Source organism: Tupaia chinensis, unplaced genomic scaffold (assembly GCF_000334495.1).
Source record: "Tupaia chinensis unplaced genomic scaffold, TupChi_1.0 Scaffold000231_1, whole genome shotgun sequence".
NCBI lineage: Eukaryota > Metazoa > Chordata > Mammalia > Scandentia > Tupaiidae > Tupaia > Tupaia belangeri.
Genome location: NW_006159706.1, coordinates 1,852,985 through 1,866,930, shown reverse-complemented (window position 1 = coordinate 1,866,930; position 13,946 = coordinate 1,852,985). Strand labels below are relative to the sequence as shown.

The 13,946-nt window shown below is 46.8% G+C and overlaps 1 protein-coding gene and 1 pseudogene across 1 annotated transcript in view; one reads left to right on the top strand and one right to left on the bottom strand.

Annotated features, from left to right (window-relative positions):
- Positions 1-343: 343 nt before the first annotated feature.
- Positions 344-13,946, bottom strand: part of KIF22 (kinesin family member 22) — a 19,039-nt gene continuing 5,436 nt past the window's right edge. The window contains exons 2-14 of the mRNA XM_006148175.3: positions 10,672-10,867; positions 8,066-8,193; positions 7,820-7,974; positions 7,399-7,608; positions 7,087-7,317; positions 6,794-6,947; positions 6,514-6,646; positions 3,693-3,861; positions 3,010-3,175; positions 2,527-2,594; positions 713-925; positions 569-628; positions 344-484 (exon numbers count right to left, since the gene is read on the bottom strand). Of these exons, the coding sequence (XP_006148237.1) occupies positions 434-484; positions 569-628; positions 713-925; positions 2,527-2,594; positions 3,010-3,175; positions 3,693-3,861; positions 6,514-6,646; positions 6,794-6,947; positions 7,087-7,317; positions 7,399-7,608; positions 7,820-7,974; positions 8,066-8,193; positions 10,672-10,867 (1,934 nt within the window). The 3' untranslated portion in view covers positions 344-433. The remainder of the gene's footprint in view (positions 485-568; positions 629-712; positions 926-2,526; positions 2,595-3,009; positions 3,176-3,692; positions 3,862-6,513; positions 6,647-6,793; positions 6,948-7,086; positions 7,318-7,398; positions 7,609-7,819; positions 7,975-8,065; positions 8,194-10,671; positions 10,868-13,946) is intronic.
- On the top strand, positions 4,834-6,095 carry LOC102472514 (ATP synthase subunit d, mitochondrial pseudogene; annotated as a pseudogene).

Sequence of the window (13,946 nt, the reverse complement as noted above, 5' to 3'; positions counted from 1 at the left end):
CGCGGCCGTTATTTCACGCGCACGCGCACAATACCGCTGTCGTCGCTGAGCGGGAGAATTGGGGAGCGCGCGCCAGGGGCACAGATGGGGCGGGGCTAAACCCTCAGCGCGCGCCCGCCTAACGGTCGTCGTGCTCGGGCTTTCGCTTCAGTTTTTTGTTTCCTTTCGGCCACCGTTCTTTCCCCTCCCCATTCCAGCGGTTTATTTACATTCCTGAGCCGGTTCACTGTTTCCCGAAGATGGCGCCCAGAGAAGTTTGCCTGAGGGGTCAGCCTTCTGCTGACCCCAAGGGCAATTGTACCTTGGCCCCACCCTCGAAACCCCAAAAATCAGGCTGAAGCACCGGAGTAAAAACTGTATTTACACAACACGTGGTCATACAAGGACTAAAGCAAAAAGAAAAAAAGTAAGACAGCGACTGAGGAGACAGCAGTCAGGAGGTGGGGCCACAGGGCTGGCCAGCGGCGAGACCCAGGATGTTCGCCTGCAACACAGCAAGCGGACATCAACGTTAGAGCTGGGGTAGGGCACAGTACAGGGAGAGAAGGGAATGGAGCTGAGACCTGACCTTAAGGAATGACTCCATCTGTTTCCCGGATATGCCCTCCACACGTTCCAGGTCTTCCACCTAGCAGGACAGCAATGGAAGGAAGGGGTTTAGGGGTGCCAAGTCTCTCCCAACCCCTGGACTGCTCTCCCAGGCTATTGTTACCTGGCCGAAGGGGCCGTGGAGCTCCCTCCAGCCCACAATCAGCTGAGCCTTTTTCTGGCCGATTCTCTGGAGGCTACGCAGATCCCTGGCTGTGCCTTTGTTCAGCAGATCCAGTATTTTTTGGCGCCCCTGGGCCAGTAGCTCTGGGCTAACCTGTAGCTCCCAGCAGTCTTCAGACTTCTCCTCAGGCTCTGAGGCTTCCAAGGACTCCAGCTAGGAGGCAAGGGGCGGTGACAGGGCAGCAAAGCCCTTTAGACTCCCCTGCCAAGACCAGGAGCAGCAATAGCTACTTCCCCACCCTCTCTTATTCCTTGTAGACTCTCAAGCTAATTCTCATTTTACCCAATTTGTGAAAGAAATGATAGTACTTTTTTTGTATGAATTACTATGAAGGTCAAATGAATTGAGGAATGTAGAGCACAAAGCAAGCTCTTTTTGTGGGGAGGTTTTTGCTATAGGGCATGTGCACATGGCGGAAAGACAGAGACAGAAACAGAAAGCAAGAAATCACCCCCCAGGAGAGATGGCCACACCACAGTCCCTTCTCCTCCATTCTCCTCTCCGGATCTTGGGCATGCTCGCACATGTCCCTGGCATGAGTTTAAGCCACCAGGTCCGGGACTCAAACCATGGTTGACTACATGGGAGCCCAGTGACATAACCATTACGCCAACTGCTGGTCCCCTGATTAAACTCTAAAATCTGGTCCTTCATCTCAAAAGGAAACAATAAGTTCTCTTTCACACATGAGCGAGTATGTGAGAAAAAGTAATGAAGATGATCTCAATTTTGGGATAGCATTCCAAAACTTCAAAATATTCCAAAATCTGAAACTTTATGAGCACCAACATGATGCCACAAGTGGAAAATTACACACCTCACCTCATGCAACAGGTAGCAATTAACACTGCCATACAAAAGTTAAAAAAAAAAAAAATTCCCTTTCGCCTCTATGTATAAAGTGTATATGAAACAGGAATTTTATGTTTAACTTGGGTCCCATATCCAAGATACTGTGTATATGATATATTCCAAAATCTGGAAAAAAAAAAAAGGTCCTTCATCTCAAAAGGAAACAATAAGTTCTCTTTCACACATGAGCGAGTATGTGAGAAAAAGTAATGAAGATGATCTCAATTTTGGGATAGCATTCCAAAACTTCAAAATATTCCAAAATCTGAAACTTTATGAGCACCAACATGATGCCACAAGTGGAAAATTACACACCTCACCTCATGCAACAGGTAGCAATTAACACTGCCATACAAAAGTTAAAAAAAAAAAAATTCCCTTTCGCCTCTATGTATAAAGTGTATATGAAACAGGAATTTTATGTTTAACTTGGGTCCCATATCCAAGATACTGTGTATATGATATATTCCAAAATCTGGAAAAAAAAAAAATCCAAATACTTCTGGCCCCAAGCATTTTAGATAAGGGATACTCAGCTTACATTGTCATGGGCACATGTGCCTGTGTTTCACTCTTGAGCACCCAGATCCTATTTTCCTGAGTTTTTAGAGGGCAGTAGTCAGGCTATACACTGCACCTATTAAGTATAGTGACGGTGAGAGCTACCAGAAACAAAGGGAAGAAACAGGTATAGACACCCACTCTGCTAGGTATATCCATATCCATTGCATTTTACTCTAAATACCCTGCAACATACTATCATCAAAGAGTGAAAAGCAAGTTAGAAGACTTTTAAATAGCTAGTGTCTGCCAGGTTATACAACTCCAAGGTCAATGCTCTTGCTCCTGGAACTTATTTCTGCCAGGCCATAGGTGTAGCCTAAGCCCCTAGCTATTCTCACCTTTCTCTTCCGGCCTCTCTTCTTCAGGATGTGGATCTCAGCACTTGGGGATGCTGCCTGCTCCTGAACTGAAAGCAGGAATTGTGAACTGGTATCAGGCCAGAAGCCACTTTTCACCCTCCCTGGTAGCCACTTAGTTCTCCCATATTTCATTCCCCAGCTCTCTTCCACCCTGAGTTAACCTATTTGGTTATACTGTCATGTGGCCTTTCTCACACTTGTGGTTGAAAGTAATCTCAGTTGGTCTTACATTATAATCAATCTTTCACTCATGTCTCTCCCATCGTTCTAAACACCTGAGGATAGATAGACACCCCCCCCACCCCCCAGTGCTGCTTCAGATCCTTACACCCCACTGACCTGGTAAGAGGTAAGAGGTATGGTAAGAGGATGTGAGTGACATTAGGACAGCACCTACTAACACCTTGTCCTTCACAGGATTTCAGTCACCTGGACCTTCCTGACCCCTGGAGGCTAACTTACTCAGCTGTAGAGGCATCACCACAGCCTTTTTCAGGGGCTTTGCCACTGTGACTGTGCGACGGGCAAGGGGCCGTAGTATTGTGGGAGCACGGTTCTCCTTCTTTGGATCCTCAGCCTTCTGGGCCAGCACCTTAGCCTCCAGTTCTTTTTGCTTCATCTTAAGCCTCTGTTAGAAGGAACCAGGAAGAGATGTGACCCAGACCCAACTCCAGAGTAGCCTGAAGAACAGTGATTAAGAGGGTGACTATATAGGACCCTGACGCCCTAGACAGCAGGGTTAGGTAGGACCAGTGAGAGATGCTTCGGGGGCACAGGTAGTATCCAATATAATTAAAGGCTTTCTGATAAACAGGGGCTACACAGTGGTGGGACAAGCTCCTTTAGAAACACTGAAGGGAAGGACTATTCACACAGAATCCTCAATGTGAGATGAAGTTTAGGAAATGCAATATCCAACAATTGTTTCTTTTCCTTGGAATTTTTTCCTCTCACCACCTCAAATTGGATCTTGTTTTTGTTTTAAAAATTCAGCCATGTTAAACACTCAAGCAGAAGGTGAAGAACTTCAGACTTGAGTGAAAACTAGACTCTAGTCCAGTCTTTGAGTGTCCTTCCCTCCCTGAAGATCCTAGAATTACTTCTCAAGGCTGGTAGGAATCACAGCTGCTAGCTCCAATACTTACCTCAATCTCCAAGTCCTTCTCCTCCACTGTCTTCATGAGCACCATTCGCTCTCGCCTTGGGGTACTCAACAGAGGGGTCCCCTGACTCCCTTGGGAGCCTAGCAGACGGTCCAAGTTTAGGAGGCGCTCCAGCATGGCTGGGTCCATGTTGCTTAGCTTCTGTAGAGGGCTGAGCAGACGAAGAGGTTACTCCTCACCAACCTCCTCTCATCACCTTCTCCAGCAGCAAGATTCCCCTTATCATGCCTTAACTTGGTATAGCCTATGGGTCCAGAACCCTGATGTTGACTTGCTGAGCACCCCTGAAGAAGTAAGGGATGAGTGTAGTCTTTGTCAAGTGAAGTAACTCCTCAGAGATGCCAAGAGATTAAATGAGAACAAGCATTGAATGAACAACGGAGTGCTGAGTATTTGGGATCTAAGACACTGCCCTGCTCTGGAGGCCCTTGCAGTCTAATGAGGACAGTAAAAGACCAGGATAAGGTGAAGCAAAGGCTGAGTGCCTGTCTATGTGGAGAAGTATTCAAGGAAATCATTACAGAGGTCATCTTCAGCACAGTTTTGAAGGCCACTGTAGACCTCAAGTGTCAAGCCTTTATCCTGTGGGCATAGGAAAGTCTGTTCAAGTAGAATCTGACTTAATCTGAGCATGGTAATGTCTAGCATTCATTCCTTTCACCTCACATCTGACCTCAATTATCTTGCAAAGTCAGTTGGATGCAACCTTTCCCATCACACCCAGTCACACTATGCATCTTTTCCTTCAATGGGAACTAGCTCCTCTAGGGCAGAGACTGTCCTGTTCCCTATGCACAAGTGCCTTGGAAGAGCAGGACTGGAAAATATTGTGGGCAAATACTAGAAGTCATTTCTTCCTCCTTGGCTCTCCAAAGCAAGCAGCTACTTCCTCCTTATTCTCTGTACTACTTGCCTGGTATCATATATTAATTTTCCTTCCTAAAAAGTGAGCCCCCCAAGGTCAGGGTCTTTGTAGGTCTGATGTGCCCACTTGAGCTTCCTCTAACCCAGAGTGCCTATTTGGCAAAAAGCTTGCCTATTTACATGTAATACAGATGAAAAGTCTCTGAGTTTGTGCACACAGGAAATGGATGGCTTCAGAAAGACAAGACTGACAGGAGGCATGAGTGAGCCAGCACCTCTTCATGTATGGCATCTTCTTCCACTACAGTAGCCCTCTGGTGCACTAATCTGTGGCCTCCTCAGGTCACCTCTGTTCAGTAGTCTTAGGACCTACACAGTGTAGAGAGGCTTTATTTGAAGTTTAGACAAAAATAGGGCAAAGTTTAAATTGCAGATGGCTCCTTGGAGTCATTAAAGGTCAAGTAGGGGCCAGCATGGAGGTTAAGGCACTGGATCCCATATAGTCAACAATACAGTCTCAGACCTGGTGGCTTGAAAATCACACTGGACACGTGTATGTGCATGCCCAAAATCCTGAGGAGAGTGGGGAAGAAGGGATTGCAATGTGCCTCCACCCCCTGGGGGGATTTTTCACTGCCCTCCCTCCCACGCTCTCTTGCTCTCTAGCAAGTGCACACACCCCATAACAAAAACTTAAAAAAAAAAAAGTTAAGTAGACAGACACAGAAAGGAAGACTACTCAAAAAGGTGATCTGAGCATCAGGACATATCGGGCCACAAGTTGGAAAGGCCACACATAAAAGACTTAGTTTAGAAGGGTTTGTTTGGCTTGAGGGCAGAAGAAAGAAAGTGAGTACAGCAGTCAGCTCCTTGGAGTCATGGAGAGGCTGGACCCCAACACATAGACCCTCAAGAGGTCCCAGTAAGGGTTTGCTGCTGGGGTTGGTAAAGGATTGCAAGATAGCTGGGCAAAAACTTGCCCTAAAAACTATTGACTGGGTAGCTTTTGGGGAAATAATACCCAGAAACAAAAGGCTATTGCTAACTCCCTGAAAACTTGGAATGAGACTCTCACCTCCAGGTTGGCTGCACTACCCGAGATCCCGCCGGCTATCAACTGGGCATACTACAAGGCCAACGTAGCCAAGGCAGGCTTGGTGGACGACTGCAAAAAGAAGTTTAATGCCCTGAAGCTTCCTGTGCCAGAGGATAAATACACTGTCCAGGTGGACGCTGAAGAAAAGCAAGACCTAAAAAATTGGGCTGAGTTTGTGTCCCTCTCAAAGGCCAGAGCTGAAGAATATCAGAAACAGCTGGAGAAAATGAAGACCATAATTCCATTTGATCAGATGACCATTGAGGACTTGAATGAAGTCTCCCCAGGAACCGCATTAGACAAGAAGTACCCCAGTTGGCCTCACCAGCCAATTGAGAATTTATAAAATTTTTGTGTCTGGAAGGAAGCTCTGGTCCTTGTCTTATAAGCTCTGGACATTAAAAATAAAAGTAATGACGTTTAAAAAAAGGGAAAAAAAAGAGGTCCCAGTAAGACTTATCTTATTTCCTGTGCTTTGTTCTCATCCTCTCAACCTGAATGATCTGATTCGAATTTCTTCTTGAACCAGAAACAAAAGTGCCCATCCTTGAAACAGCTGCCCCAAATGTGAAGTTTTGCTCAGGGCTCAAAGGTGTTGGAAAATAGAAAGGGAGGGTGCTAGGAGTCCAAGGTGGTGACCTCCTTAGGTCTCCAAAGCAGCAGTACTGAGGAAAGATTAATCTTAGCACTTCAGTGAATTCAACAGAATAGGATTTGGGGTGAATTCAATGGGTGAGGAACAAGTTCATATATTTCTTTGCTCAAGCAGGCTAACCCTGCTACTACTCTGCAGCTCACCCAGACACAGGAAAGGGAGTACACCCAGTGTGCTCTGCTGCTCACCTGAGTTTCTGGGAGACAGAGGCCAGAGGTGCTGTGGGCTCAGAGTCCCCAATCTCTTCTTCCTCAGGGCCTCGGGCTCTCTTTGCCTCTGATGGACCCAGTTCTTTCTGAGACAGCTTAACAGGTGCCAAGACTAGGAAAAGATGAGGGATAAAGGGAGGAATGGGGGTAAAGGGAGTAACAGGGGAGGGTCAGCCTCTATGCTAATACTTGGTGGCTTCGACAAACTCCCCAGTTGTTCAGACCCAGGCTTTCCACTCCAGCTCCCCCTAGTCCTTACCGTGAAGCTGCAGGCTCTCATTGGTAAAAGGCCGGTTAATCACCTCCTTGGACCTGGCAGCAAAGTTAAGTGCGGAGACTGTGTCTAGGTAGAAGCGTCTCTCCGGGGCAATGTTGGCAATGAGGATGCTGTGGGCTGAGCCACCCAGAGAGTCCTGAGGGATGGGGATCAGACAGAGCAGGCAGGTCAGAGAGCAGCCTTCCTGTTCCTTGACTGCTATTCCCAGATTTCAACCCCCAGCAGGTCTGAGAAACTCCTTTAGCCCTTTGTGTCCTATGACAGGTAGGCCTGACCTGCAATAGGCGAGTGAGCTTGCTGTCCCGGTAAGGCACACGAGGAAGGCCCTGGTTCAGCGCATCCACCACCTTGCCCAGTACAAAGAGGGAGGTGTTGATGGCCCCACTCTCTTTCAGCCGCAGGCCCTTGTTGCCTGTGCGCCGGTTGTCCTCAGAGCCAGCTAGGTCAATCAGGTAGAGTTTTCCCTCCCGCTGGCGAAATGGAGCCAGACGTTCCCGCTGATCAACCTAGGGGTAAGAGTAAGAGCACCTTACACTGAGCTTAGGATCTGGGGGGTTCTCAGGTCCTCATGCTTCAGTGGGCCTCACCTTGACCAGGAGCACAGCATGACTTCGGGAGGAGCGCTGGTTTAGCCGGGTGGCTCCTACGGTCCGATTTCGACTGGCTGGCAGGAAGTGCCGCTCAAAGTCAGCAAAGCTAGTGATGGGCTTCTGCGTGAGGCCTGGGATCAAGATGTTTCCCCGACAGTCTTCTCGGATCACCAGGTCTCCTGATGCAGGGTCCAAGAGGTCTAATACCTATTGGAGCAGTAGTCTACATACATAGGTTGCTTATTTCCTGGAGATCAGTCCCCTTTCTTTGCTAGATTCTAGCTGTACTACCTGCTACCCCCACCTCTGCCTTTCCAGGTCTCACCTTACCTCCTTGCTAGAGCACAGCATCATCTCCAGAACCAGGCCGTACCTTGACCCTTTGTTTCTTCCCTCCCCAACCAGAGCAGGGTCTTACCTTTTCTTGGTAGATCTCTAAGTAGGACATAGTAACAGAGAGGGCCCATGGCCGGCCCTCAGCACTCTCCTCCCTTGTGAGCTGTAGGAGGTCCATGAGAGCCCGGGGAATTACTCCAGGTTGCTCTGGGCTACCCAGCATTGTGTGAGTCTTCCCTGAGAAAAGAGAGTAGAAAGCTGTGAGGTGTTCCTCTCCACATCCCTACCCATTCCTGGCTCACAACTGTGCCCTCTCTGGCTCCCTCACCTGCCCCTGTGGGTCCATAGGCAAGCACACTGGCATTCTGTCCTTCTAGCAAATGCCTTAGGATGGGCTGCACTGAACCTGCATAGATGTCCTGTTGAGAGCTCCTCTCCCCATAGAAGGCATCAAACCTATCGGCAGAAAGAAAGAGTGAATTAGTGGGGATTCCATTCTCACCCAGACCTAGAGGATACTGGCCTCAATTCCTTTTTTCTTTTTTTTTTTTAAGAGAGATTTTTGCTATAGGGCATGTGAGCTCACAGGAAAGACAGAGACAGAAAGTGAGAAGTCACCCCCCAGGGGGGATGGCCACCCTGCAATCCCTTCTTCTCCGCCATTCTCCTCTCAGGATTTTGGGCATGCATACACATGTACTGGACATGTTTTTTTAAGTCACCACGTCTGAGATTTGAACCAGGGTTGACTATGTGGAAGTCCAGTGACATAACCATTACACCATCTACTGGTCCCGATACTGGCCTCAATTTAAAAGAAAATCTTGGGCCGGGCAGGTGGCGTGGTGGTTAAGGGTGCCAGACTCCCACATGGCCGATTGTCATTTGAGTCCCCAACCTGGCAGCTTGCCTTCTCACTTTCTCCCTCTCTCTCTATCTCCCTCTCTCTCTGGCTCACTTACTCTATCCCTCTCTGGTCAAATGAAAATAAAGAAATGAATAAATAAAGCTAAATAAATAAAAGAAATTCTTTAGCCCCTTTTAATTAATTAATTTATTTAGTTTTAGGTTTTTGCCATAAGACGTGTGCCCTCACTGGAGAGAAAGAGAGACAGAGAGAGGGAAAGTGAGAAATTACTTCCTAAGGGGGATGGCCACACCACAATCCCTTCTCCTCTCATGATTTTGGGCAAAGACACGTGTGTGTATCAAGCTTGATGCACACGTATCTGGCGTGATTCTCAAACTGCAAATCTGGGACTCAAACCAGTCAGCCATGGGGGAGTCCAACACTTTAACCATCTGTTCCTTTTATTGACGAAGACGACTGAACACCTGTTCTGTCCCAGTCTCTGTATTGGTGTTAGGAACCCAGAGAAGTGTCTGATGTCCCTGCTCCTTAGAGTTTTGCAATCTGGTGGGATAGATAAGAAACCCATACTATGCTGTGATTTAGAAAACAAAGATGAGAACACACCAGGAGTAATTATTCTATTTGACGGAGGATTTTGCCAGATTTGAAGAGAAAGAGAGAAGAGAGAGATATTCTAATGATCAAGAGCACATAGGAACATAAGAGGCCAGCAGGTGGCACGGTGGTTAGGGCGCTAGATCCCACACAGCCGACTCAGTGGTTTGAGTCTTGGACCTGGAAGCTTGAAAAACACTGGTATGTGTGTGCATGCCCAAAATTCTGAGAGGAGAATGAAGGAGAAGGGACTGTGGTCTGGCCATCTAGACCAAGGGCATAGAACGGGAGTCAGTGAACTTTTTACTATAAGATCCAGAGAGTAGGCTCAGCCTCAATGTGCAGGTGGTAGCGTGCTCTTCTGTAGTGCTGGAAGTCATATGGCTGACCACAGTTTGGATCCTGTTGGCCTGAAACATACTGTGTGCACCTGCTCAAGATCCTAACTAGCTGGAGGACTAGGGGATGGGAATACTGGCATGACAAGATCCTGTCAAATGTGCCCCCCAACTCTCATAAAAGAAGTAAGTTAATGGGACCAGCAGTTAGTGTAGTGGCTATGTGGCTGAACTCCCATGTAGTCGACCGTGGTACGAGTCCCGGACCTAATGGCTTAAACTCACACCAGACGCGTGTGCGTGCGTGCCCACGATCCTGAGAGGAGAATGGAGGAGATGGGATTATGGCGTGACCATCCCCACCGGGGGTGATTTCTTGGTTTCTGTCTCTCCGTCTCTCTCTGTCTTTCCGGCGAGCGCACGCGCCCTATAGCAAAAAAACCTCTCCAAAAAAAAAAAGAAAAGAAAGAAATTAAAACTTAGAGTCAAATATGAAGTATTGTATGCTTTGTGGGTCATGTGGTTCCTTTCACAACTACTCAACTCCACCATTATAGTTAGAAAACAGCTATAGGTAATATGTAAAATTTTATTTACAAAAAGACCCCGGTCAGATTTGACCTTCAGGCAGTTGTTTGCCACCCTCTGGTCTCAAATCACAGGCCACAGAGCCTGAACTTTAAATCTCCAATGGGATTTTAAAGTAACTACCCTTGTGAGTTTTGTCCCCAAATCTGGATGGTGTTTCCTGACACTAATCAGCTATAGACTGGGTTGGTTAGTTGGTCGATGTTACCCTAACCCTTCCCATCTGTCTCCAGACCCTACTTGGGCATCCCTTGGTCAATTTTGCTGTTCTTTTTTCTCTTTGCTTCTATTCCCCCCACCAGATTGTGAACAATATTGTGTTTCAATAGGCATCCAGTTTTTCCGTACAGTACCCTAGAGAGGGCCCAACACGGGGGGCACCTGTGACCATATCCTGAATGAAAACATGAAGATGTGAGAACAAAGCTGTGTTAAGGAGGGAGCAAGGATCCTAGGGAAACAAGTGTGGGAAACTGTCTATGCAGGTCTAGGAGTGGGAAGGTGACGGCACGAGAGAAGGAAGAGTAGCCTGAACCTTACTGGTATTTGAGAGTCTCCTGATGGTTCCTCCAGTTGGCAATCTCTAGAGAGCAGCTGTCCATGCCCCGTACACAGGGAGGATCACTTGCTCCCGCTGTTTCATCTACAAATGGCCGCAGTCGCACAGCCACCCTTACTCGAGCTGGAGGTGGACGCCGGCCAGTCCCCACCTTGCTCAGCCGACAGCGACCAGCTCCTAGAGGAGAGAAGTTTCAGATATGAAGTGTGGTGGTAGAACAGAAAAAGCCAGGACCACTTTGCTGGAAGGGCCAGGGGCCACAGCTTACTTCGGGAACTCTTTCTACTCTAGTCATGCTGTGGGTGTCCTCAAGCTTGGTCCCAGTTCCCTCCCTGCTCTCTGAGCAAGTACAGAGGATTTGTAAAGCAGGCTTCTCAGACTGTAATGTGTACACAAATAACAGAACATCTTGTTAAAATATGGCTTTAGTGGGGCCAATAGGTGGTGTGGAGATTAAGGTGCTGGATTCCACATGGCCTACTACAGTTTGAGTTCAGGACCTAGAGGCTTGAAAATCACGTCATAAGCATGTGCGTGAATGTCTAAAGTTCTGAGAGGAAAAGGGATTGTGATATGACTGTCTTCTGGTGAGTGCATATGCTCTATAGCAAAAACTAAACTAAAATAATTAATTAAAGATGTGGCTTGAGCTTCAGTCCCTTGAGGGATGCCTGATATTCTGTATTTCTTTTCTTTTTTTTTCAAAGAATTAGTTTATTTAACTTTATTTGTTATTATTATTATTATTATTATTTTCCAGTTTGATCAGAGAAAGTTAGAAAGTAAGCCTCCAGGTCCAGGACTCAAACCGTGGTCAGTCACGTGAGAGTCCAGCGCCTTTAACCACCATGCTACCCACCAACCCCAGAGATTCTCTATTTCTTTTTTATAAAAAATTTTCATTTAACTTTATTCATTTGTTTATTTCAATTTGACCAGAGAAAGACAGAGAGCGAGCGAGAAAGTGAGAAAACTAGTCGCCAGGTCCGGGACTCAAATTGTGTTCGGCCATGTGGGAATTCAGGACCTTTAACCACCATACTACTTGCCAGCCCCTGAGATTCTGTATTTCTAACATGATTGCAGGTGATACCGATACTGCTGGCGGGACACATTTTAAATTGCCAAGGTGCAGTAGACCTGCATCTCACTGGATTGTTCTAAGGATTAATAGAGTTGACATCTGACTCCATGTAAAATTAGACAGTAAACTGCCTTCTGTGTCTCTACTTCTTTCTTCTATTTCATATTTAGCTATATATACACACATGTACACACCCCACCTGTTATTGATAGTTTTCTCCTGATGGGAGAGTATGTGGGTTCATTTTCTGTTACCCAGTTCTAGAAATCCATGATGTTTGCATCTTTTAAAATTAACAATACAGGGGCCAGATTCCACATTGTCCCCACACAGTTCCAATTCCAGCCACAGTGGCTTGAAAAATATGCTGGGCATGTTTGTGCACGGTGCCTAAAATCCTGAAAGGAGGAAGAAATGGAAGAGAAGAGATTGCCGTGTGAACATCCCCCATGGGGGGGGGGGGTTCTTCCTCTCTGTCTCTGTCCCTTTCTCTGGCAAGTGCACATACCTCTGGCAAATTTTTAAAAATAAAATAAAGCAACACTGTGGGCATCTTTGGAAGGGATCAGGTTGAAGATACCCTCACCCTCTTTCAGTACCAACTCAGTCTGCAAAAGAACGGACATATATTGGGAACCAGCAGTTAGCGTAATGGCTATGTTGCTGGACTCCCACGTAGTCGACCGCGGTTCGTGTCCCGGACCCGGTGGCTTAAAACTCACGCCGGGCGCGTGTGCGTGCGTGCCCAAGATCCCAGGAGGAGAATGGAGGAGAAGGGATTGCGGCGTGACCATCCCCCCTGGGGGGTGATTTCTCGCTTTCTGTCTCTATGTCTCTCTCTGTCTGTCTGGTGAGCGCACACGCCCTATAGTGAAAAAAACCCCTCTCAAAAAAAAAAAAAAAAAGAACGGACATATAATCCTTCCCTCATAGAAGCTTTCCACTCTGTCTGCATTTGATGATTAAATCTAAGTTACCTGGGAAGAGAGAATAATAATTATGAATTATTTTTATCATTGGAAAACACAATGAAAACTGGGAGGGGAAAACCTGTTTTTATGAGAATTAAATGAGCTGAAAAAAAATCTTATGAGGAAGGTATTACTCTATCTTACCTTGAAAAATAGCAGAGCATAGCTCACAGTCACTAGCAGAATTCAATCTTAGATCTCTTGACCGCCCAAACCCTGCTTTTAATGAGCATGCTGCACTGCCTCATTAAGTAGCAACTCAAGAGAGCTCTTGGCAGCTCTGAGTCTCTCCTGCTCGGAGGTGGTAGGAACAGGTTCCTTGAAGCCAGAGGCCTCATAGAAGGCCAAAGGAGAAAGCAGGGAAAACCCTACATGTGTGTATAGAAACTTGAGTGGAAAGCGGTTCAACAATTTGTCAAAAACGTGTGCAGGAGACTCTTCCACCATACTCTCCCACGACTTTTGTTTTGTTTATTTTAATGTCAGAGGGTGCATGCACAGGTGCACAGCGGGGGTGGAGGGAGAGAGAAATCACCCCTTCTATCAGGGCCTGGTCATGCTGCAATCCTTTGTCCTCTAACTCTCCACCTGTCAGGATCCTGGGCATGCATGAGTGCCTGGTATGTTTTTCAAGCCTATGGGGCTGGGACTGGAACCCTTGTTGGCCATTTGCTATCTGGCTTCCTCTGCTCGGCGCTTAAGGGCTATGCCAACGGGCCAGTCCATTGCAAAGATTTTTCTGAGAGAACAGAGAAACACAGCAGACAGATAAGTACTTAAGGAAACTCTGTGATAATATGAGGAAAAGGGAAGTCTGTGATGAGGTACAGACTCTGGTCAGCCAGCTGGATTTAAATTCCAGCTCTGACACACATTAGCTTGTCACCTTGGGCAAGTGACTTAATATCTATGTGCCTTGGTTTCCTTCTTTGTAAACTGGGGTGGGATCGACCTTGGAAGGGCTTTATAAGGACTGAACGTAACAGGTATACTGCAACACAGTGAGTAGCACATAGTAGACAGGGTCATCATTCAAGGTAAAATGACTGGGGTTCCAATCCACCTCTGTCACTAACTAAATAATCTGGCAGGCAATCTTCTATCCCTGTGCCTCAATTTCCTTTCCTGTAAAACAGAAATAAATAAAAGCACCTACTCATTGCGTTGTTAGGGGAGTAATTAAGGTTATTCATGCAGGAAT